Here is a 25,170-nt window from a genome sequence, read left to right as displayed (position 1 = left end):
ACAGGAACAAGGGCTGTTCTCTGCCTGCCTGGGATTTAGTTTTATCTCTTTCCCTAACTTGCTTGCTGTAAGATTTTGGGAAAGCCATATATTTCCTCTAGACCTCAGTTTTTCTGTCTGCTCAATGGAGATAATATTTGCTGCTATCCTCACCTCAGACTGGGGCAGAGATGGGGGGGGGGGGGGATGTGTGAAGATCAAAATGTTCTTTGAGCTTTGAGGGTGGGAAGGGTTGTCAAAATCCCAGACTTAAACTTAGAAACAGGGTTCCAGTGGCCCCTTGGGGTGGGGAGTGGGCGTGCAGGACTAAGCCACCCCCCCTTCCCCCATCTCCTCTATCTCTGGTTGCGTGTGTTGGGGGAGTGTCAGAGGGGTTTAGTGCCCGTGCTGCCCCAGGGACCCTGTCATGTTCTAACTTGGGAGGCATGACGGTGTCGTAAATGTGGCAGGCTCTCCTCTCTCCGTCTGATATTTATATCTTGCAAATACCCCCTCCCCCCCTCCCCAATGGACTCAGGGGAAGGTGGTGCTGACATTTCACTGGAACCCTCTGAACTCTCCTGAACAGCTTGGTGTCTCCAGCCCTGTCGCTGCTCCTCGGCTCTCTCCTGCTTGGTGGGGTGTGGGGTGTGGGGACCTCCTTGACCTGCTGTTGCTCCCTGGAATTTAGTGATCCCCAATGAAGATTGTGCCGGGTAGGTAGGGCTAAGTTTGTCGGGGTGGTGGCAGTGATGGTGGATAGGTTTGACTGGGGGGTGGGGGTGGGGACACAGGGAGCGCCCGTCCTCTGCCTTAACTTTGGATCGGAAAGGGACGGTCTTGAAGTCGACTTGGCTATTTTCACTGCAAGGACTAAGGTTATATAAAAAGCCTGGCCTGCTGCTCTAGGGGAAGTCCGGCATCCTGGACGTCCAGAGCCAGGCCGCTTCTTTGTTCCCTGGCAGTTCTGGGTCGATGCCCCTCTGCCTGGCCCTGTCTTGGTCTAGGTCTGGGTTCTCTACAAGGGCAAAGAGGGAGAGAGAAACAGAGCTCTGCTCCTAATCCTCCCCTGGTTAGCATCGGTGGGGGCAGCCTGGGGGAAGGGGAAGGGAGGAGAAGGCTGGCCCTCATCCTCGCTGCAGTGGGTTGGGTTGACCCTGAGGCTGCTGGCAGATTCTGGGCTGCTGTCCAGGAGAGCCTTGATGCCTGGTCCTTGAGGGAAATCTCTGGGGGTGCTTGGGGTGGGGGTGATCCGATGCCCTGATGTGGCTGGGCTGCCCATGAAGGTGCCTTTTGTTGTCATAGCTGCCTTGGTCTTACCCCCAGTGGCTTGCCGTCTCCTGTGGAAGTGAGGGCGAGGGCTTCTTAGAAGCTTTCTCTGAGGAAGTAGCTTCAGGTGGTCTGGGTTTTGACTCAGAGAGGGAGGAAGAAACCTCACACACACGCACACATGTTCTTTCTCCTCAACTGGTTATGAGATACGATGGAACTCAAAGACTCTGGATTTGGAGTCCAGAAAGCCTGAGTGAATCCTACTTTTCCTCCTCTACTATGTTTGTGGCCCCAGGCAAAGGACTTCTCTGGCACTCCATGACCTCATCTATAAAATAAGGGACTTGGACCCGCTGGATCTCTCAAGAGGTCTCTTCCAGACCTAAATGCTCTGAGCCTATAAGGACAGCACAGAGCTAAGTTCCAATGCCAACTTTGCCACTGATGAGCTGTGTGACCTTGGGCAAGTCCCTCTCCCCCTCTAGATCTATTTTCTCTTCTATCTAATGAGGAGGCTAGACGAGATAACCTCGGGTTCCTGGCCTGAACATCTTGGGACTTCTAAGCTCTGGGACTATCTGTGCCCTGACCTGGCCTCAGAGCTCTTGAGAGAGAGAGAGTGTGTGTGTGTGTGTTGAGAGGGTGGGGTGGGGGGTGGGTGCTACAGTCTACAAAACACAGGCGATTGTGAGGCAGAAGCTGGAGCAGGAACAGTCCCTCCCCCATAGGGTGTGTCTTTGGGCAGGCAGGAGTTAAGACCAAGGCTAACCTTGAGTCCACCCTGTATCTGCCAGAGGGACATCTGAGCCCAGACTGAGCTGAGGCAGAGAGGAGGCTGAGAGAGGGAGGGAGGGAAGAAGGGAGGAGGAGAAAGGGCTGGTGGTTCTATACTCTGAACCCCCTAGAAGGCTCCAGGGAACCCTCCCCTTTCCCTTCCTTGGGGCAGCTGAACTGAGGGGGAACAGGGGCCGGAGAGTCCAGTGGGCAGGACCTCCATCTGCATTGCAGGCTGCTCCTGGGGGCAGAAGGGGCTGGGTCTGGCACATCGGGGAGGAACTTCCTCCCTGCTTGCTGGCTTCAATCAGCTGGCTGACTCCCTCCTTCCCTCCCTCCCTCCCTTTAGAGCAGGGAGGGGGCCGTCCTTTGCCCTGCCTCTCTGCGCCAGCCCCAGGCATAGGCTCCAGCCTGCACCGGCACTTGCCCAGGCTTAGAGTCCCCTTCCCCTCGGGGGCTGCCCGCTCTCCCCACAGTGGTCCTTATGGACCCCTCCGGCAGCCTCTTCCCCTCCCTGGTGGTGGTGGGGCACGTTGTCACCTTAGCGGCTGTGTGGCACTGGCGGAGGTGGTGCCGACAGGCACAGGACACCCAAGGTAAGAGCCGCCGCATCTGCTGCCACTAGGGCTGCTGCCGGTGGGGCGGGTGCTGGGAGGCGGGCCTGGGGGTGGGGGGCCGAATCTCCATTGGTGAGGGCAGCCTTGCACCCCTCCCTCTCCTCTCTGGTCCAACTTTCCCTTCCTCTGCCCTCCCTCCCCTTCCCTTCTCAGCCTTGAGCTAAGCTAAACACAACCACATGTGTGGGAAGCTTAACCCCTCCTTTCCCTGCTAGGTGAGAGTGCAGGCGCCTGGGGAATCCAGGCAGGAAATGGAGGCTGCCCAGCGTTCCATGGGGTCCCCAGGGGCCAGCTTAGAGACCCTCTGGGCCAGGGCTGCCTTCCCCAGCCTGGCCTTGCTCATTTGTGTATTGAGGCTGGGAAGGTGGCTCTGGCTCTTAAGTGGAAGGCTGGGGCTGACCATCCTAATCTGTCTCCCGTTGCCTTTTCCTGCCCGGAACTTGTAGAGTAGGGACCCTAGGGCCGCCCCTGGCCAACGAGATCAGATGGAGCTCACGGGTAAAGGTGCAAGGACTAGTTCTGTTTAAATAAGGAAACTAGATAAATTAGATCTGGTGCCAGATCAGGTAAATAAAGCGAAGGCTGAGGTCAAAGCCTTCCTGTGGGGGCAGTTCATCCTCAGCCGGACTAGTTAGCACTCCTGAGGGGAAGATGCAAGACCCCTAAGAGCAATGACTCGGGGCTGAGGCCCTTGTCTTCCCTTGGCAATGGCCAGGGTTGGGCCTCTGGTAAGATTGGCCAGAGGTGCTGTCCCAGGTATTCAGTGAGCGATCTTGAGCAGAAAACCAGCCCTCTGGGTCTAAGGAACTGGGAGGTGACTGAGCCTGCTGCCTGGCCTTTTTCTCCACCTCCATCTTTTCAGCCCTCACTTTGCCCTAGGCCTCCTTCACTCCCCTCACTGGCAGGCACAGCTGCTTTCTTGGCCTGGTCTCACGTTCCCATGTCTGCCCGTGGTACCCAAACAGCTGAGCTGGCCTTTGCCTGCTCTTTCCACAAAGTCACCCTGGTCCCATAGGGCAGCCATGCTGGCAGAGAGCTCCCTGCTGCCCATTCCCAGAGCCCGGGCCCTTTCCACTCTTGAGTCCCTCAGCCTTTTTGTATGCCCTGGAGTCTTTCTGGAGTATGCAAGCCTGCCTTCCCAGGAATGGGGCAATGAAGTGTCTCTCTCCTATGGGAGGGAACTCTGCTGAGCAGCCACAGCGTGTCAGGTTCCTGTGGACAGGTGTGTCCTAAGAGAAAGGGCAGTAGTGTCCCAGGCCTGGAGCCCTGCCACATTTCCCCACCTCCAGCTCCTTTCTGACAGAGATTGGACCTTTACTCTCAGCTGCCTTTCTCCTTAGCTATCTGGGAGTTGGGGATAGGGTAGGGTGGGGGCTTGGGCATCTAAAACTGCTTCTTTCCTGGGAAAAGAAAGCCATAGAGCCCAAGGCTTCTCAGGGATCCCCTCTTCTCCTGAGGTCCCAAGGCAGCCAGCAAGACTTTGTTTCCTTTACTAGAACCCAGAGGGGGCAGAGGGGTGTTGATGGGTCCTTGCTCAAGGTTAAGCCCAGAATCTGGACTTTGAGAAGACAACAGAGGGTCGATGGATCCAGCCTGGGTCTGGTATTAGCCTTAGCTTTTAGGAGAAGGGAAATGGAAGATGGGCACTATATCTTTAGCTGGTGGGAAGTGGGAGAAAGACAGGAGGTTGGTTGCAGAGGATGGAATGAGGCAAGTGGCAGAACTATGCTGGGGGCTGGGAAAATTGGGCAATGGCTTTTTTGGTTAGCTTGATTTAGGGGGACTTCAGCTGAAGACTGAAGAAAGGACAGGTCCATTTTGATTTGGGTCAATGAAGAGGGCTTCAGAAGCCATTCTCTTCTCCAGCATGTGGAGTTCCATTTGACCACACCCTTCTCTTCCCTCGTTGGCTGCCTTCCTTTGCCTGCTGGCCAGCCATTGCCTCTTTGGCTTGGATGTTCCCACAATCTACTGTTTGGGGAGAGAAGGTCTATCCCTGCCCTCCTCTACTTGTCCTTTTAAGTCTCAAGCAAAATTCTGGGGAAGGCTACTGTGCTGAAGGATAGGAGGTAGACTTGGAAAACCAGAGTTCTCCCACATTGCCTACCATTTAATATCAAAACTTTATGGGCATCAGATGAGCTCTTGGTTAGAGTAGAGGATGGGGTACTCAATTCATTTGAGTGAAGGGAGGGCTAAGGGTAGTGGTGATAGAGAGCAATGGAGGGCAGCATTGCTAAGAGTCCTGGGTCAAAAAAGCCTGGGAGAGTCATGAACAAGGACGCTTGAGTGAGAACTCCTTTGTGCCTAATTGGTCCTCTGTATTCCTCCCTGCTCACTCACCCATCTTTCTGGCCTTGGTATCCACCCCAGGAATCTGGTAGACCCCGGAAAGGGCCCCATGCTGCCACCTGGTGGGGCTTTCTGGCTGGAGGGTGGGGAATTGTGGTCAATTCAGGAACATCATGTATTGGGTCCTCTGCACTCTTGGAACAGTGGGCTTTGCTGAGCTGAGCTAGGGGAGTGTCCCTGTGGAGGGAGGTCCCTTTAGTTGGGTAGTTGGGGTTCCCTGAATATGTGTGATTGCCAGTCTAGGGCAGGAGTTCTTAATTCTTTTGTGAGTGTATCTTGGACTCTTGTGGTCCTCTGGTGAAGCCTATGTAAGCCTCAGGATGATTTTTTTAAAGTTTATAATGGAAGGAAATGCTAAATTTCAATTAGAGCTTAGTGAAAACAAAGCAGTACTTTTTTCCCCCATCCAAGTTCTCTAATCTCCAGGTCTAGGGGCTTGTTGGGTGTGGTAGCCTGGACCCCAGGGAGAGGGCATTGTGACTCTGCTTGGTGACTCAGCTGTTTGTCCAGGGGCTGGCTTTTTGGTGAATCTCCATCTGCATGTGTTGATTTTAGTGGTTTCCCTCCCTCCCTGCCCCCTCCCCCCCCTAGAATTTTAGCTTTAGTTTTTTAAAAAGTGCCAAACATGCCCATCTAGCCTGGGTCTCTCTAGTCTAACTTCTCATCTGAGACCCTCTCCCCTGCCTCATTTGCTGCTCCACCCTAACCTTCCTTCCTCTTTGGTGGTCCCTCTCCCTGCATCTGGCAGGCTGTGTTCTCTGCTCCCCCCCCCCCCCCCCTTGCTGGTCTCAGTCTCCTGCCACGCCCTGTGCTGTCTCCCTAAGCCCATCTCCCCCTCTTCTGGCTTGTGGTTTCCCTGAAATCTGTGTGGGTACTGGACTGCTGTTAACCATCTCCTTCCTGCTCAGCCTGCCCGTGTCTTCTCTCTCTTTCTCAATCTGAGACCTTTTCTCTTGTCCTTAGTGGACTTCCCAAGAAAGAAGCAGGGAGGGGTGTCCCTTGCCCCCCTTCTTCTCCATCTAGTAGTGTACGTGGGGGGACCACAAGACTAGACTCAGACCAGGGGCAGTCTGGGCTATGCCTCAGGGCTCATAACTCCTGCCTGCCCTTGGGAGAGCCCCAGAGAGAGCTAAGAGGGGCTGGGGCCAGCGCCCAGGCAGCGGGTGCTGCTCAGCTCTGGAGTGTGTCTGGGACCTGGCGCGGTTGGCCACAGATCCTGGCTTCAGTCTGTGTGCAGCACCACTGGCCCTCTGCATTTGTCTGATGTCCCAGGGAATTTCCCAGGCCATGTAGGCGGGCTGTGACTCTGGGGCCCCTTCCCTCCCCCGGGGACTCCCCTCGGCGCGGAAGAAGCCTTAGGATCCAGTGGAGTGCTATGTTCTCAGCCCGGGAGCCAGCTGCTGCTTGGAATCCCACAGAATCGGGCTTTGTTCTCACCCTCTTTGGGGAAGCCTGGGCGGCTGGCGGTGGGGGTGTGGTCACCGCAGAAGATGTGTGGCCTCATGTGGGGTGTGGGCAGCCTGCCCACCCTAGTGGGCCAGCTTTGTGTCTTCTGGGAAGAGGAGGCTCTGAATTGTACCCATGAAATGAGATCAGGCTACGGTGGGGCAGGAGGCTCCCAGCCCTCTTCCCCCTCCTTTCAATGGGGCAGATTCCGAGGGAGCTCACTTCCCTAACCCCACCCGCCCCTCCCCAGGGCAGGGTGAGGCGGGCTGCCCCACTCTTACTATCCAGCTTTGATGTGGCCAGGTTGCCCTTGGGATGAGGATAGCGATGCACCCCTAGGTGCTCCGGGCAGGACTGACTGAACTCTGGTCTCCTGTCTTTTCCAGCCCCGTGTGTAGGGCAGGGCAGGGCAGGGCAGAGCTGGGCTGGCGATGGCCGGTGGCCGGAACAGCAGGGCCTGGCTCTTCTGGTCCGGGCAGTTTGCCCGGTTGCTTGACTGGGAGGGCGGGGAAATGAGAGGAGGGAGGGAGGAGGATGTGGTGAGCAGGAACAGGGCTGTCTCCCGCTCGCAGCAGGGGAAGACACTACCCACCCCGTGCACCTCTGAGCCTGGCTTCTTGGCATAGCTGAGCTCGGGGAGGGAGGGGAGCCTCTAGGGGCATTTCCGAGCAATGGCCGGAGCCCAGGTGCCAGGGGCCACCGTCTCGGCCTCCTACACCTTCCAAAGAGAGATCCTGCTGGATCGGTCTGGCTGGCTGGACGGTGGCTCGGAGCAGGACAGGAAAGGCTACCTGTACCAACAGCTGTGCTGTGTAGGTGGGTGCCCAGGGAGGGGGAGAGGGGAAGCAGGGGGGTGGGGCAGCCTCCTCTCCGAGCCTCGGGGACCCTTCCTGCCATCTCGGGACCCCTGGCCTCTGCGTCTCTGCTGTTCACTCGAGGACATTAGTCTTGGGACGCTCCATAAGCTGCTTGGGTCCCCAGGTTGGCCAGAGGGACCTTTGGGAAAGGCGCCATCGGGGCTGGAAGAGTTAAGGGGTGGGTAGTGGGAGGGGCTGCCGTTCTGAGGACACACCTCATCTCTGCGTGTTCTCCCGGAACAAACACACACACACACACACACACACACACACACACACACACACACACACACACACACACACACACACACACACACACACACCATGGAAAATGGAAGCTTTGCCCAAGCAGCCCCCACCTCCCGCCTTCTCCCGTTGCCCCCACCCCCACCCCGTAGGCCCCCATCCTAGCCATCCCCCCTCCCCTTCCCCAGCACCAGACTGGAAGGCCCCTCTTTCTTCTGTTTGTTTGTTTCCATGGCCCTAGTTTTTGTGTACAGTACACACTAGCTGTGAGGCCAGGGGGGTGGGGTGAGTGGCGCAAGATCCTGGGGGATTTTCTGTTGTTTCTGGCTCTGGGCTCTCAGTGCCATGATCAGTCATCTCTTGGTGAATGAAGTAGCTCTGAGATTTTCAGTTGGGGGCTGGTACCCAGATAATTGAGGTCAGGCCCCTTTGAAGTTTCTGGGTAAGCCTTGTTAAATACACAGGGTTACCTCTATATGTGCCCGAGGCAGAGAGTCCATAGTAATCACCTACATGAGTTTGACACCTCAGTGGAAGTGGGCAGTTCCATAGCCAAGGCACTGGGAACTGCTGACCCTCTAGAGAAGTTCTAGGGCTCTCCTCACATTCCTTCCTTCCCCTGGGGCATTGTTCCCTCTCTGGTGCATCTTGGGGGGCCCTTCGGCAGGAGCAGAGAAAGAGTAAATTCCAAGAAGCACAGACAGATAAATCAGGAGGAGTGTTGCTTGTCCTGTCTAGTACAGTGGAGCATCTCATTCCTCTTAGCCACAGTTTGGACATTCCTTAGATCCCAGAGACTTGATTGTTTTTAAGGGTCCCAGATAGTGCCTCGGATAAAGAAATGACTTTTGAGTTTGCTTTTGCCTCATGTTTACTGAAGCCTTTAATATGTGAAGCATCTCCAGACAGTGATTGTAGGAACCAGTCTCTGGACCTCAATTATCCATCTTTGTGACTTTAAGTACCTCTCCCATTTTCTAGTCCCTGGTTCCCAGAAGGCTGGGGTGGGGTGAGGCTGGGAGGAGAGGAAAAAATTGGGTTAAGATTAGAGGGGGACTGGATGATTGTTCCCAACTCCAGCTGACAGGGTTAGGCTTGAACAAAGGCATATAGGTGGTTTGCTCATCAGTTTTGTTTCTCTGGACATTTTGTGGCGGATAAGGTGGCCCCTAGCATTTTTGCTGGTATGAGAAAAAACTGGGACAGCAAGCCACCTCCTGGATGACAAATTGGGGATTCAAAGAAGATTCTAGCGGCTTTGAGCAGTAGGCTAAACCTTCCAAAATGAAATGCAATAGCAATCAATGTTAAGGTTGCCACTTGAATTTTAAGTCACCTTATGAGTGTGGAATGGAGTAGACAGGGGTAGAAAGCAGCCTGTGAACGAAAGACCTGGAGGTTTTGCAAGCTCATTGTGAGTCAAAAATGTGACAAGATGCCTCCCCCCAAAAAAACAAAAAAACCCCAATTTTTTCCTATGGAATGGCGTGGGGTACAGTCTGTGGAGAACTTTTTTGCTGTGAAAAACCCCCTCCAATGATGCAAAACTGCAACCCATCTATCACTGAGTAAATTATAGATTTGTTTAGGGTGTTGTCCAGGGGTACTGAGAGTTATGTGACTTGGCCTTGCTTATGCAGTTACTACATGGCTGAGGCAGGATTTGAACCCAGGTCTTCTGATTCTAAAACTGGCCTTTTTATTAATGCTGTGATGCCTCTCTTGGTCACAGCAAAGGAAGCAGTGTCTGATTTGAGAGATGTTAATTAACTATTGCGCTGTTATCTCTCCTATTCAGACTCATTTGGAGAATTTTGTCTGGGGATGGGTGTTCAAATTTTAGAAAGAACATTGACAAACTGGACTATCCAGAGGAAGGGTGACAAGGATAGAGAGGGCCAGCTAAGCGGTTAGAGCACAAGGCCTATAGTCAGAAACACCTGAATTCAAATTCGGTCTCAGATACTTTCTAGCTATATAATGCTGGGCAAATCACTTAACCTCTATTTGTCTCAGTTCCGGCATTTGCTAAATTGAGGTCATGATAGCATACCTACCCCCCAAGATTATTGTGAGATTTAAATAAGATAACATTGGTAAAATGCTTAGCACAGTGCCTAGAGCCCAGGAAGCACTATATAAATGTTAGCTATTATTATTGTTATTATTACTTGAAACCATGACACAGGAAGATCATTTGGAGGAACTTAGAATGTTTAGCTCAAGAAAGAGATGCTTTGGTGAGGATGGAACCTAAATTACACTCTCAGTCAGATAGCTGAAGTTTGCTCTATGGAAGAGTAGGATTAAACTTGTTTTACTTGACCCTTTTGTTGTTCAGTTATTTTTAGTCATGACCCCCGACATTCTCCATGACCCTATTTGGGGTTTTCTTTGCAAAGGTTTGCAAACCTTTGTTTGCAAACCTAGAGTGGTTTGCAATTCCTTCTCCATTTCATTTTACAGATGAAGAAACTGAGGAAAATAGGATTAAATGACTTGCCCAGGGTGACACAGCCAGTAAGAAGTATCTGAGACCGGATTTGAACTCAGAAAGATGAGTCTTCCTAACACCGGGCTGGGTACTCTGTGCCATCCTGCTTGACCCTAGTAGAGAGAATTAGGATCAAAGGGCAGGAGTTAAAGGAAGGCATATTTTGATTCAACATCAGGAGGAATATTCTACAAATTAGAGTTATCCAAAAGTTAATTATACTCTTTTGAGGGTGGAAGCTATTGATCAGTGCCGGATGCCTCTTGCGAAAGATGTCCATGACATCCCTGCCCCAGGGGCTGGTTGGCCTGGTACACCTCTGAGGTTCCTTTCAACTCTGAGAGTTAGTGATTCCCTCATTCAGAATACAGTCTTCCAGCTCTACACTTTGGAACCTGTTCAACCATATAAGCTTTGTGTCTCATTTGTGTTTTGTTAGGTTTTCCTTTAATTATTTAGTAAAGTCATTTTCTTTAACCTGAACATGGCGTAGTTATTTCAAGAGAAGGAAGGTGTTTTGTTTTGTTTTGACAGCAGGAAAGCTGAGAGAATCTAGGCACCCTAGGGACCAGGGAAGGATTGGTTGGTGGTAGCTCCCACATCTATGAGAGGAGCCTGATATCCTGAGGGGTGGGGGAATTTGTGAGAGGGCGGATTTGCTAGACAATAGTCTTTTAGTTTTATTGAGGCTCTTTTCTTTCCAAGTCACTTTCTTATAGCTCCCTCCCATCCCGACCCCCAACCCTCCTTAGTAACCAAAAAGTACAGTCAAACAAACCAAATCAACACTTTGTTGGTATCTAAAAATATATGTCTCATTCTACACCAAGATAGTCTTACAGCCATGAAGCCTTGTCTGTTGTCAGCTTTCTCTCCTTGGTTGTTTCTCCCTTTCTTTTTTAATAATTTATTTTATTATATATATTTATTCCTAGTTTTAAAAAATTCTTAATTTAACAAGTACCAAAAGGGAGAGAATGTTTCCATGTTCAAAATAGAACAGAAAAAGATTATGAAACTGTGACTGTTACATACAACTTGTTTCTAGAGGTCTTCTTTATCTACTATGGAAGTATTCTTTCTCTAGATCTTCTCTAGAGGCAGATCCTATGATAAGGCTGAGAATATAGAATAAGGAAGGAAGTGGGGGCTCATTCAAATTCTGGCACCTGGGATGTCTTCTTGGTGAAAAATGTCCATTTAGGATTGGAATAGTTTCTTTTCTTGTCTTTTTTTTAAAACCCTAACCTTCTTTCTTAGAATAGATACAGCTAAGAGGTGTCTAAGGCCAGATATGAAACCAGAATCTCCCATCTCTAGTCTTGGTTCTCCTTCCACTAAGCCACTAGCTGCCTAGGAAATAGTTTCTTCATTTGAATCAGAATCCTTTTCACACAAAGTATTTCATCTTTCATAGGATCATAGATTTAGAGCTAGAAGGGATCTTAGAAACCATTGAGTCCAAAACCTTTATTTTACAAATGAGGAAACTAAGGCTAGAGAAAGGACATAAAACAACTTATCCAGAGCCCTACAGCTAGTAAGTGTTGGAGACAATATTTGAACTCTGGTCTTTCTGAACCAAGGCTCTACCACCTTGGTGAGGGATGGGCCATGCTGGGTTTAGAAGCTGTAAAAGGAGGCTCTTTGGTTATATGATCAATAAGGACCTCACAATTCTAAATTCTATGAGTATTCATTGTAAGATCAATTTGGGTGCAACCTAAAGAGGAAGCAGCTTCTTAATGACAAGAATTCTTTGAACATTGGGACGAGTTACCTTGAGAAGCATTCTCCCCATCTCCAGTACACAACACACATTGCTCAAGGTCTTCAGATAGGATCTAGAGGAACAACTTTCCACTGTCTGGGTTACTGTGAAATAAATTCCTGCTCATTCTAGGATTGGGCCAGAGGGCCTCAGTGTTTCTTTCCAAGTCTGGAATTCAGTGATCTCAAAGGCTTTCTTCCCCACGTAGCACACAGCTTAAAAGTACTGGACTGTATGTTGGAACTTTTTTTCCTTTAAGTCATTGGAAACACATTGGGAATGGGGTGGAGTTTAGTAACTTTACTGGGGAATCAAAGGGGAAAAGATGTTCCAAGTTCCTTTGGGAGTCTCTCCTGATCAAAGAACTGGCTAAAAGTCCACCCACTTTAATTAATCTCCAGTCGATCCTTATGGGGAACAGTGAGTGGACTTAACTTCCTCCTGGGATGTAAAGGCAAGGATGAATTTATATTCTGGCTTGTGCTTGCCCCCACCATTTTTGGTTAGGAGGAGGAATAGGGAAAAAAAAGAAATAGGAGAACCCCTAATTTGTTTTGTTTTTAATAAAGATTCCCAAGTACCCAACACTATGCCACAGAGGTTGTGGTTGATGGGGTATGAGAGAAGTGATACTAAAGAGAAAGGTGCCATCTTCACCTTACTTCTTACTTATCATCTCCAGCAAGTTTAGAAGACTTATATCAGTAATTTCAATACTAGGTACCTGGGAGGGGTTCTGAGGAGGGAGAGGATCAGTCTCTGCTGGAGTAAGTTTGGTCTGAGAAGCTGATGGAGGTGGGAAATTTTGAGCTGAGCCTTGAAGGATGATATAGGGGTTCAGGGAGGGGGGGGATGAAAGGTCTCAAAGCTGTAGCATGGAGCCACTGAGGCAGACAAAGGGTAGGGTTGGGTGAGCCCTTGGGTACTGACCAGTGACTGAGTAAGAGAAGCAGTGTGGTTTTGTGGGGTTTGGAGTCAGAAAGAGTTGGATTTAGATCTGGCTTCCTAGTAGCCACGTTGTAACCCTGGGCAAATGGTGAAAGCTCTGTGTGCCTCTGATAGCTCATGGATAGATTGCATTTTGGTTGATAGAAGGAATTCCCTACTCTGAGGAAATCACAACTCCTTCCCCTAAATAAGGGGATTTACTGAGAGGTTGTACAGCAGAGTAGAGAATCAGGTGTATCTGAGTTGAATCTTACCCTGGACACCTGCTAGCTATGTGATCTCGGGGAATCATTTAACTTTTTAGTGATTCAAGAAAATTAAAAAAAAAATATCCTTAGGCAGTTGAAGTTCAGAGTCACACAGCTAGGAAGTGTCTGAGGTCATATTTGAACCCAGGACTTCCCATCTCCAGACTTGGACTCTATCCATAGAGCCAACTAGATGCTCTAATATGAGAAGTCTGCACTGTTGTGAAGATATTTCCACTCTGTCGTTCCTTGGGTGAATTGTGAGTTTCACAATTTTAAACAAGTACATAAGTGTATCACATGAACTAAGGACTAAGGGACCCCCAAGAGTCCCTGATCAGTGAGAATGAGGAAGGCATGTGAACTGTGTCAAGGGATGCTTCTTAGAGGAGATAACTTTGCAGAGCACTTTGGGAAGAGGAAGAGGGAAAGTTAGTGAATGCAGAGGAAGGAGGTGATGCTGTAGAGGGAATCTGACAACTTTCTAATAACTATCTGGGGGTGATTTTTGTGGAAGTTGATCCCTTGTCACTAAGCAGGGCATGAGAATGATGGAGGGTCTGGGAAATGCTTTCTGCTCTGATGAAGTCCCCAGGGTTCATCTCTTTCCCCATTGGACAGGTTTGTCTAACAGGTGACTGCCCAGTCTGAGAACCTGCCAGGATGTTCCAGGGGCTCTCCATTCTGGCCTTGTCTCCTCTCTTCATGAGATGGAAAGGACCTTGGAGGTCATGTGGACCCATCTCATGCCTCTATCTCCTCCAGCTGTGATATATTCCTCCTGTATTTTTCTTCCTAGTTCCATCGACAGCTACTGCTTTTAGGAGAAGAGCTATCTGTGAGAAGGGATGTCTTCCCTCCTGTTCGCTTATTCTCATCTCTCTCCCATGCTTCCTTAGGGCTTTGGACTCCTCTCTTAGCACCTGCTATCACCTGTGGGGTTCTGGTGCCCCCCTCTGGTTGAGGCTCAGAATAGCTGGGATCACGCCTTATCCAGAGTTCAGGATCCAACCAGGCAGCTTGGTACAGCGGCCCTGGGCTGTGGAGTCAGAGGACTTGGGTTCAGATTCTCTCTCTGCTGTTTTCTACTCATTGTGACTTTGGGCAAGTCTCTTCTCTTGGGGACTCGCTTTTGTCGTCTGTAAAATGAGGGCTGGAGGGAGGGCTGTTTGGAATATGTGACCTCTGAGGTGCCTTCAAGCACCAGCCTGCCAGTCCTGATAGTCAGGACATGAGGAGGGGGGGAGGGCTGGCATTAGCTCCATGGCCGGGACTAAGAGGTCCCTCTCTGGCCCCCTTCTTCTTTGGGGGATAGAGAAGAGTCCTGGGCTTGAGGCTGGGGCTTTAGCAAGAGTGAGATGGAAGTGGATTTATTTCTGGGTCTGGTGACACATGGGTGCATCATGCAACCCAACAGCTGGATCTCATCACTCCAGATGTGCCAGGGAATGGAAAATACTTGTGGTTCTGAGGCAGTTGCATTCTTTTCTGTGGCTGGCTCCATGCAGGGCTTGGCTTGGGGGCTGGGGTGGGGGCTGAGGGGAGGGGGTAGAGCAGAGGCTCTGTTTAATAGATTCCTGGATGCCAAAGCTGGCCAGCTTGGGGTTTCAGGCCTTGAAGCTGCAGCCAGGACTCCCCAAAGAAAGCTGTTCTTTCCCTGGGAAACGCATCCTTCCCTCTGCCCCTGCCTGTTTTGCTCTCACCCTATGCTAGCCAACGCTGGGTTGCCAGCACTCCCTTGAGGCCCCTGCGGTCTGGAGTCCTGGTCAGCACAAACTGTCCCTGCCCAGGTTGGGGGCTGGGGGAAACCTCATCTAGGCTTCCACCTCTATCCCTTTGTCCCTTTGCTATTATTATGGACTGTTATCTGGAAGGGCCCCACCCAAAAAGCAAACACAGCCCCTCCAGTTCCTCCGTGGCTCACAGGTGCGGCTTCCTTCCCTACTGACTCACTGGTACTTCCCCCAGACCCTCCTCCTCTCTGCATCCCCCCTCTCTCCCCCCACTGTGCTCTGACTCACTGGCACTCTGCCCTGGCTGGCTCATCTCTACCCCTTCTCTGGGCCCCTCTGAATCTGACTCTGCTTCTGTCTAGGGAAGCCCTCCATGAGTCATCCCTGCCTTCCCCCAAGCCACACTTTCTCCCCCTAGTTCTTCTGGGCAGCAATGGCCTGGAGGCTTAATGGGGAGAAGAAGGGAGCAGGATGGGACATTCTATTAGAGGTGCTGTCTCCTGGCAGAGAAGACCTGAACCTTGGCTCTGCAGGTCCAGAAGTCAGCCAGGGAGTGCCTAATGGCCATCTCCTCCCCAGCACCCAGATGCTACCTGGGGCATATGTGATGGGGTGGAGAATGGGGGAATGGGTGTCTCCCCGGGCACTCTATGACTCACTACATAGCTATGGATCACAGGCTCCTGCAGCCCCTCCAAGTAGGAGGGGGCAAGGTCTTTGAACCCAGGCAGTACTAGGGCAAAGGACCAGACACACATTCTTAGAACTGAGTTAAACAGAAGACCTGCCCTGCCCTGAGAAGAGGGGACTGGGCTTGGACTTTTCTGGGGGTTCTTAACATCAGCCAGAGCTGATGTTAATTTGCTGATTTATATTAATATGTTAATTTGCCAATCAATATACCTTGGGCAGGTCCCTGTTGCTGAGCCTCAGTTTACTCATCTGTAAAATGAGGTGGTTGGACTAAGCAATGACCTCTGAAGCTCTATCCAGCTCTGTCTCAGAAGCTGTTAAGCTTCTCTGTGCACGTTACAACTTTCTCAGAAGAATGTAAGCCCCTTTGGGCTGGGGACTGCTTCATTTTTTTTTTCTGTAAGAGACTGTCATTTTTTTTGTTAGGGACTGTTTCCCATTTTTTTTGTCAGTGGCTGTCATTTTTTTCCCCTCAGAGGCTGTTTCATATTTTTTTGTCAGGAGTCATATTTTTTTTTTGTCCAGGACTGTTTCATATTTATTTTTGGTTCTTATGTTCCCATCACCAAGCATAGTAACTTGCATGTAGTAGACGTGTTGAGGTTGAGTCGAAAGAGGATGGAGTTGCCTAGTGTAGACAGAAGCCATAGAGAGAAAAGGACAGAGCTGAGAGCAGGGAAGTTTGCTGCCTAGATTTCTAACAGCTGGCGATGGGCAGAATTAATGGCTGGAAAAGTGGACAGCAAGAATTGGGGGAGAGGAGTCAGAAGAGACCTGAGCGTCTCTAGGTAGAAATAATAAAAATGATAGTATTTTTTAAGGTTTTCAAAACACTCTAAAAATATCATTTTAATGTCACAACAACCCTGGGAAGTGTAGGCTCTTTTATTACCCCCAATTTACAAATGAAGCAACTGAGGCAAAGGTTAAGAGATTTGATCAGGGTTACATTACAGCTAAATGTCTGAGGCTAGATTTGAACTTGAGTCTTTCAGAATCTGGATCCAGTCTTCCAGAGAAGGGACTCTTGGACTAGCTACTTTTAGTAGAACTAAAAGAATGAGGGAGGTTTGTCTGGGAGAAGACATGGGAGCTGAGAATTGACTTTGCCTTCAGTAATTATACTAGTAACTGGGGTGGGGTGGGGTGGTGGCAGCTGGGTGGCTCAGGGGATTGAGAGCCAGACCCAGAGATGGGAGGTCCTGGGTTCAACTCTGGCCTCAGAAATTTCCTAGCTGTATGACTCTGGGCAAGTCACTTAACCCCCATTGCCTAATCTATACAGCTCTTCTATCTTGGAACCAATATACAGTAGTGATTCTAAAATAAAAGGTGAGGGTTAAAAAAAAAGGATACTAGGTACTGAAATGGAGGCAGGGTGGAATGTAGGGGTTTGTATTGATTTAATGTCACTATTAAACGGAGTTTCATCCAGGCAGCTTTCACAGGCTCCTGTTTTGTAAAAGCCTAGTTCTGGGAGAGATGGGAAGAGAAGCTAATTTTTCTGCCCCTGGACAGCTCCTGGGCTAGTTGTCTGTGAGAATCTAAGGCCTGGCTGGAGTTCTCCATTAAAGAACACTCAGATAAATAAGGCTGCAGCAGAGGGCTGGGACCAGCGGGAGGCAGGACCTTGAGAGAGCCACCTTGGAGAATTTGGACGAGATTCTTTCTGTAGACGGTGCCTCTAGGGGTGCCCCTGACCATGAGGAATTGAGAAGCGTTTTAGCATTCAGGCAAAGGAGGACTTCTTTAGGAAGATGACACGGCCTTGGTAAAAGGTCCCACAGGCCCAGTGGGTCAGAAAGAAAGCAGGGAGGATGTTTGTTGTTGGAATAACATGGTGATGAAGCGATAATAATAAATCTGCTCTTTTATCTAGCCATTTAAGTTCTGTAAGACCATTGATTTCAGATGCTGAATTTTCCCCTCAAAATAACTCTATGAAGTAGTTGCCCTTATAGTCCCTCCATTATTGCCATTATAATCATTTCTGGGGGCAGCTGGGTGGCTCAGTGCATGGAGAGCCACGTCTAGAGATGGGAAGCCCTGGGTTCAAATCTGGACTCAGACACTTCCTAGCTGTGTGACCCTAGGCAAGTCATTTGACCCTCATTGCCTGACCCTTACCACTCTTCTGCCTTAGAACCAATATACGATATTGATTCTAAGACAGAAAGTAAGGGTTAAAACAATAATAATAATAATAATAATCACTTCCATTTTACAGAGGAGGCTAACCAAGGCTTGGAGATGCAGGTGATTTGCCTGGGGTCCACAGCAATCTGGTGTCAAAGGTGGAAATTGTGCCCAGGTTTTCCTGCAGCCCTCCTCCAGTGCTCTGGTCACTGACCCCTGCCCTAGCATTCTCACATCTATGTCCTCCTGGAACTTTGCTCTAAAGTATCTGTTGGGGACAAATTCAGACCCAGATTGGGCCAGGTGGCCTCTTGTGACTCATTGTGGTACCTTGTTCCTAAGCATTTACTCCATAAGCATTTACTCACCCTGTACTTAGACTTTATCAAAGTTTAGTATCGGTAATGAGAGGTGGTAGAAGTGTTGAGAGACTTTGGAGCTTGAATGATATGAGGGGGGCCCCAGGAAGACTCAGAAATGGGGCGCCCCAAAGCCCAAGGCTGTCCTGATGCTCTGATCCTGGTCTCACCTGCCCCGTCCCAGGGTAAAATGGGGGGCCCCTTCCTGGGGAGCCCTTGGTGAGACCATTGAAAGGGAGAGGATCATCCTGGGCTTGGGGCTTCTTGGGTCTGGTTCACTAAGTAGAAAGGGGCTGCTAGGAGAGACTATGGAGGCTCCCCTTGTCCTCACTATCCCCTCATCTGCCCTGGCCTGGCTTGCAGGGCCAGAAGGCCTCTCCTCCTCCCTGGACGCTGCCAGCTGAGTGTTAGACAGGAGAGGAATCGGTTAATGCTTGCCCTCCCCTCCTGCCCTCCCGTGCTGTGGCTTGGCTTGGCTTGCCCTGCCCGGGCTGTGGTAGTGGTTAGGAAAGTATATGGTGGTTTCCTGTTTCTGGCCAGCGGCAGCGCCTTCCTTACACTGTGAAGACCCAGAGAGAGGAGTTCCCGCCTCCAGGGGGCCTGCCCCGCCCCACCCTGCCCAGCCCCTCCGGCCTGGGACACACCTAGTCCAGGGAACAGCCCCATACCTCTAGGTGGGAGGGCAGCAGGGGGCTGGGCCAGGCGAGGGAGTAGGAGGAGTAGCAGGCAGCGGAGTGGAGCTGGAGCCTGGGGAGTGGCCACACTCACTTCTGTGCTTAGGGCAGGCAGAGGAAGTGGCTGCTGTTGCTTTGTAGCCCAGCCCAGTGCCTCCTTCCTTCTGCTGTGGGATCTTGGTGGGTTGTTCGGGTGGGAGCTCTGCAGACCAAGCCAGGCCAGGAGTGCCATCTAGAGCTCGGCTCCCCTGGGCAAAGGGACCATGTCGCGCCAGAGACTGAAGAGCCAGGAGCCCCAGAACCCTGTCCAGAAGAGAACCAATTCTGAGGACAACCTCTACCTGGCTGTCCTCAGGGCTTCAGAGGGCAAGAAAGGTAGTGGCACTGGCTCCCCCTTCCCTGGGGGGGAGAATGTTGGCCAGCGGCCGGCTGGGGGGGCTGCAGGGAGAGGGAGGAGGAGAGGAAGCCAATGCTGGGGCTGCCCCAGGTGAGATCTACTTCTAGGGGACCTGGTGGCTTTGGGGAGCTGTCTGGAAGGCTAGGAATGATTATATAGCTCTGTCGAGGAACTTCCTAGAATGTCTGAGAGCTCTGAAACTCGAGGGGAGTGTCTGGAGAGCAGAGCCTCTCACTGGGGAGTGCCTGGCAAGTGAGGGACACCGAGGTGTTAGAGATGGGAGACTTCTAGATCTACGGAGCATGGGGCCTCCTGGGGCTAAGCAGGCATGACGTTAAGGCTGCTGTGTTGTGGTCAGTGGCTGGCTGAAGGCCCTGGGCTGCCCATTCAGAATGGGCTCAAAGGCAGAGCAGGACAGAGAACCCCAGGGTCCCAGTATAAGAAGATGGGGCCAGCAGGACTGTGGGAAGGCTGACTTGGAGGGTGGAATGGAGTGGGCAGTTCTGGCTCAGGCAGGTAAAGGTGGACACTATTCATTTCACTAGGAGAAGGCACTAGGCCCTCCCTCCTGGGCTGCCTGCCCCTCTCCCATCCCTCCCAGGAAAGGCCAAGCTTTGGGGCCTGGCTCTACCCTTCTCACTAAGCGGATTTGGGGCTCTGGAGCCTTTCTTAACCGACCCCTGCTTTTACCCAGGCAGGGGTGGGTATGCCTGTTGGGGGCAGGGGTGAGAGACTGGGTAGGAAAAGGCAGAAGGAGGTAAAGCCAATGGGTGGGTTCCTTATTGGGGAATGTGGGTGGGGAAAAGGGGAGGTCCTCACTCTCTGGAATGGAGCTCCTCCTCCCATGCCCTGCTGCAGGCCTGGCTTAGCCCCTCTCTCCTGCTGGAACCTGGAACTTCACCTCCTCCCCTTTCTTCCTCCTCTTACTGCCCAGAGTAGGGGAGCTGACAGTCTGGTGTGTAGTGTCTTATTGTCCTGCCTCCTGGGCAGTGGGGGTGGGGGTGGGGGAAATGGGGGAAAACAGTGATTTCCCCATGCTGCTTTACACAGGATAGGGGTGGTGGGAAGCTGAAGCCAAAGGGTGGGTGGCTAGCCAGCCTAAGTGCTCCAGCCTGGCAAGAAGGCTCCTTCCTCAGTCCAGACCATACTCAGGGCAGAAACAGGCCCAAGGCTGGGCACCAGCATGGCATGAAGGGGAAGCCTAGCTGGGAGGGGCCATCCTAAGTCTAGATTGCTGTGGGGGTGGGGGACGGGCCAGAACATGCTCCATGGGCTCTGGGGTGCGGCTGCCAGCCCAGGGAGCCTTCCCATCCTGGGGAGGAGAGACAATGGGGGAATTGAGCGGGAGGCGCCAGGCTCTCCTTGGCTCCCCTGCCTTCTCCTAGTACCATTTCCTGGGAGATCACCTACCTGACCTGCCTTGGTCTGGGAAGCTCAGGAGAGCTCTAACATTTTAGCTTCATTTCTCCCCCCCCCCCCCCACGTGACTTAGCCCCCTTGTAACTGGGTCTGAGGCTGGAGCCAAACCTTCCCCTTCTCCTGACCCACTGGGTCTGGCCTTCTTTAAAGACCTTAGGGATTCTCTAAAGGGAATTGGGTTGGTATAGGAAGCTATCTGACTTCCCAAGAGATGAAGAAAGCAGGGGAGGGTTCTTCACAGAGAGACAGTCCTGGGCAGTCTGGTGCCCAGGGGTTACTGCTGTGGTTTATGGGATTAAGGGCTGTAGATAGAGCCTCTAGGAGCTAGAATGTCTGCTTTCTTGAGGCACTGTCATAGGCTCTTGTCCCAACAAATGGGCCCACCACTACTTAATAACTGCACAACTTTGAACAAAGCACTTTACCTTACTAAACCTCAGTTTCTTCATCTATAAAATGGGAATAGTGAGGCTTTCTTTATTTTTCTCTTAGGGTTGCTATAAGGATCAAATGTATATGAAAGTGTCTTTTAGCCATAAAGGGCGAGAAAAATGGGAACTGCTTCTTTAGCCAGTACCAAATTGTTTTGATGACCACTGCTTTATAGTATAGTTTGAGATCTGGGACTGCAAGGCCTCCTTCCTTCGCATTTTTTTTTTCAGGATTTCCCTGGATATCCTTGATCTTTTTTGTTCTTCCAAATGAACTTTGTTGGGAACTGCTACTTTAGTTAGCCCCCCTTTTTGACCTCCAGTGGGCTGTGGAGTAGATGGGAATAGCTCCCTCTGCTCAGATAGCCCATTGGGTTCCCCTGTCCTCACACCCCTTCCTTGGATTGCCCATTTCCTGTGACTCCCTCAGTCAGAGTGTGAGTGACTCATACTGTCTCAGCGCTAGCTTTCTGCCTCGCCTGATCCCCAATTTTATCCTCCCCAGTCTCAGACTAACTTTGACCTTTTTTTCTGACCAGATGAGCGTGACCGGGTGCAGAAGAAAACCTTTACCAAGTGGGTCAACAAGCACCTCATCAAGGTATGTAAGGGAGTGGGTAGCCTAGGGTTCTGGGTACCCCCTTCGTTGAGCTGGGGATGAAGAGGAGGAGAGAAACAGAAGTTCCAAGAGCCAAGCAGAGGGGTGGAGTAAGGTTAGGGAAGTCTGTGGCCTCCACCTGGCTCACTCCTGGGCTAGTGAGCATGCCAGGCATCTTCCAAGACCCTGTGGCCATTCCCAGCATCTTGCAAATCTCTTCATTTCCCTTCACTTTTCTGAAATTTTACTCTCTTCTGTCTTCCTTCCTCCCATTGTTCCTGCTCCTTCCCTCTCTTTCTCTCTGTTCCTGTCTACTGTCTCCTTCCTTCCCTTCCTTCTGGTTGGCTCCTTGTAGCACTGGAGAGCAGAGGTAGGTAGTTGACTTGCTGCCTTGGGGGTCGGGCGAGTTGGCATCCCATCTGATACCTTCCCTCTGTTCCTCTGAGGCTCCTACCCTGCTTGGCAGGACCACTTACCCTGCCCAGATGATGAGCACTGTACTACCCCACCACACACCATGACCCAGACTGCCCTGGGGAGGGGAAGGAAGGGTCTTAATGGTTCAATGGCCTTAAGCCACAGAGCCTTTCCCCCTTCTGCCCTTGGCTTGAGGACCCTGTTGCCCCGTGTGTGCTTGCCACCCTACTATCTACCATCAGTCACACAGAGCATTCCTGGATGACTCTTGGCCCTCTTCCCACAGGCGCAGCGACACATCAGTGACCTATATGAGGACCTCAGAGATGGCCACAATCTCATCTCCCTCCTGGAGGTGCTCTCGGGAGATAGCCTGGTATGTGACCCAGGACCTTGGGGGTCTGGCTGCTTTGCTTGCTTGCTTTCCACTGGGTGACTGCTTTTCCTGTTGGGACCCTTCCCTCTGGCCCAGCTCATCCTTCCTAGCCCTTACTCCTAAGCCTCTCAGCCAGCTTCCCCATGTCCCACTAAGTTCCTCCTTCCCTGTACCAGGGAGCATTTCTTCTCCTGGCAGTAGCTGGGAGTCAGGACTCCCTCTGGCCCTGGCTGTCCTGAAAAGATTCTGGGATCTTGCTTCCTTCCCACTCTCCTACCCAGGGATAGGCCCAGCCAGGTGCCTATAGCCTGCTTACCTTCAAGCCTAAGGCTATTCTGGTCTGCCCTGCTTTGGAGTCCTCAGAACAATAGCGACCACAAGGGCCTCCCACCAAGGCTGGGGTCCATCCCACTCGCTTCTCCATCCTGCAGTGGCCCTGGCCCTTTGATATGCTGCGGACTCCCACAGCCCTCCCTTGACCTGTACATTATCCTCACAGGTCCTGAGTTATTCACGTGCTCATTTCCCCTTCCCTCCCCTTCCCCTTAGAGCTGGGGACCCTGGCCCTGCTGCCTGGGCTGACCTAGCCAGGCCCTAACCTATTAACCTCACTGTACACTCTGCTTTGACTTCTCTGCGGCTTTGGACTCTGACCCCTGACCTCTGCCCTTTACCCTTTGCCTACTGCCCGCCCTGCTCCGGCCGGGCAGCCGAGGGAACGTGACGTAATCAGGAACTTGCGCCTGGTGAGTGATTCTGTCCTGTTTGCCCTCGGCGGGGCGGCCCGCGTGTGACATGTCCCAGGACATGTGGCTAAAATTGGCTGCTGCGGCCATGATGTTAGCCCTGAGCCCACGGGGATAGATGCGGGATCTTTGCGGGAGAGCAGCTGAAGAAGATTGTCTCTAAATGACATCCTGCCCCAAGCAGCCAATCACAGCTCTGCTCCTACCTCTGCTAACTAACAGCGGGCGTGGGTGTGCAGCCTTGATGGCTTGTGTGAGCATGCAGCTGGACGACGTGTGCACAGGGTCCCTCCAAGGGGGCAGGAAGGCTGGGGTCTTGGCTATAGGGTTATCTCAGAGCCCAGCAGTGCACCTCCATGGCATAGGTAGGATGACCTATTTCACTTCGATATAAGACAGTCTTGCTAATAATCAGAACTATCCAAAAGTGCAGTGAGTTGCCTGAAGAGATAGTGAGCTCCCTTTCACCAGTAGTCTTCCAGCAGAGGCTAAGAGATTAGGGAGTGGTAAAGGGGATTCTTGATTGGCTAGGGGCCAGAGTGTCTTTTGAGTGGCCAGGATTATAGGTACGTTACTGGACCTTTGGATGAGGGCCTGGGGGTAAGGGGTAGGGGGAGAGACAAGGGATGAGAGGGATGAGGCAGGTTCCTAGAACCCTACAGTATTCTTACTGATCAGTTGCAGTTCCCCTGAAGAAAAGAGATGTGGAATGGACAGTGGACTGTTCGAGGACCCTGCCCCTCAAGGAACTCCCATCTCTTCTTCTTGGGGAGATGGGGCTCCCATGAGCTGATAGTGACGGCAAAGGATGGAGACCAAGCTCCCATTAGAGACCCTGGCCTCCTAGATCTCCTAATGGGTAGTCAAGGCCCAGGCCGGCCCCCAGGCCTCTGCCCAACAGAGCTACAGGGCCTCACCCCAGAAGGGACTGTATTTCTGTAATGGGGGGTTGAGCTCGGGCTTGTGGGTTCTTGAGGGAGACCATGGCTATCAGGGCTTTTGGAGGAAGAGGGGCTCTGGGAACTTGGGTCATGGGGAGGAAGCAGAATCCTGTTGTCTTTGGGGGAATTGGAGGAGGGGCTGCTCAGCCAGACAAGGGTTTCCTTGCTATTGTTTCCTTACAAAATCCCTTCCTTCCCTCAGCCTAAGACCAACACAGGCAGCAGGATTTCCCGGGGAAACTCTGTGCCTTTCTCTTGACTAGGCAGAGCTCCATCTCTTGTTCTAGCTTCTAAAAGAGTAAAGATGGCTCCATGGCACTTGAGTCTCTCCATTTCTCTTATTTCGTGTAATGAGGTGGCATCCTTCTCTGTTCCTTCTCTTTCCTCAGAACTTCTCCCTTCCTCTCTGGGTCTCAACTTCCCCCCACTTGATGAAGGATGAAGGGGAGGGCAGGGCATCTGCCTGCAGAGAATTAAGGACCTGAGTGGCACATAGTTCTGTGGGCAGTAGGAACACTGTGGTAGCTGAGTTCAGCTGGTTGCATCTGAGTATGGCCACCCCTTGGGTCTAGCCTTGGGGGCCCTGAGCCTTGCTCAGAGCAGGGAAGCTTCTATGGGGAGTGTCCAGTGGGCCTACCCCGTCCAGTTCAAATAAGCTGTGATCACAGCCAGGCCAAGTTGCATGCACAAAGCTAAGGGGCTGAGTTGGCAGTGGTGGGGAGAGTCATTATGTGAGCTGCTCTGTTCTGAGTATTCTCAGGGGATTGGAGTGGATGAACCTGTGGAAATGTGTGTGTACGTGGGTAGAGTTTGGCAAGACTGCAAGGGATTCTGGGGTAAAAGAGGTCCTGTTCCCTTCCCAACCTCATGAGAAATTTTGATCTAGCTTGCTTTCCTTCTTTCTTCTCAGCCTCGGGAGAAAGGGAGAATGCGCTTCCACAAGTTGCAGAATGTCCAGATTGCCCTGGACTACCTCAAACATCGACAGGTGAGACACATTGTCTTCCCTGAGTATCTTTTGGGCCCCTTCTGTTCCAAATGTCTCCAGGGCCTTGGCTCCTTTTAATACCTGGTCTTCTCTGGTTAGGGTGTTTAGTGGCACTTTATGCCCAACCCTGGGATCTTAGGACTCCTAAAGGGTGTCAGATACAGAAATGTAATTGTAGATGAAACCACACTCTGAAGTCTGACCCTCATCCATCCCTGGGATGTGACCCTAACCAAAAGGCCTTTTTTTTTCTCAGTC

The 25,170-nt window shown here is 51.5% G+C and overlaps 1 protein-coding gene across 26 annotated transcripts in view; it reads left to right on the top strand.

Annotated features, from left to right (window-relative positions):
* Positions 1-25,170, top strand: part of PLEC (plectin) — a 119,657-nt gene that overhangs the window by 50,765 nt on the left and 43,722 nt on the right. For 5 of the 26 annotated variants that reach the window (XM_007488713.3, XM_056822864.1, XM_056822863.1 and 2 more), the window contains 3 exons: positions 21,386-21,447; positions 22,148-22,237; positions 24,835-24,912. In XM_007488713.3, the coding sequence (XP_007488775.1) occupies positions 21,386-21,447; positions 22,148-22,237; positions 24,835-24,912 (230 nt within the window). Of the gene's footprint in view, positions 1-495; positions 696-2,318; positions 2,622-7,027; positions 7,257-18,682; positions 18,975-21,385; positions 21,448-21,799; positions 21,815-22,147; positions 22,238-22,947; positions 22,984-24,834; positions 24,913-25,170 lie in introns of those variants that run through there. The other 21 variants (XM_016432016.2, XM_016432024.2, XM_016432026.2 and 18 more) reach the window with 15 other exon arrangements.

Source organism: Monodelphis domestica, chromosome 3 (assembly GCF_027887165.1).
Source record: "Monodelphis domestica isolate mMonDom1 chromosome 3, mMonDom1.pri, whole genome shotgun sequence".
Taxonomy (NCBI): Eukaryota; Metazoa; Chordata; class Mammalia; order Didelphimorphia; family Didelphidae; genus Monodelphis; species Monodelphis domestica.
Note: the sequence above shows the minus strand (reverse complement) of the source record. Positions and strands in the feature narration are given on the sequence as shown.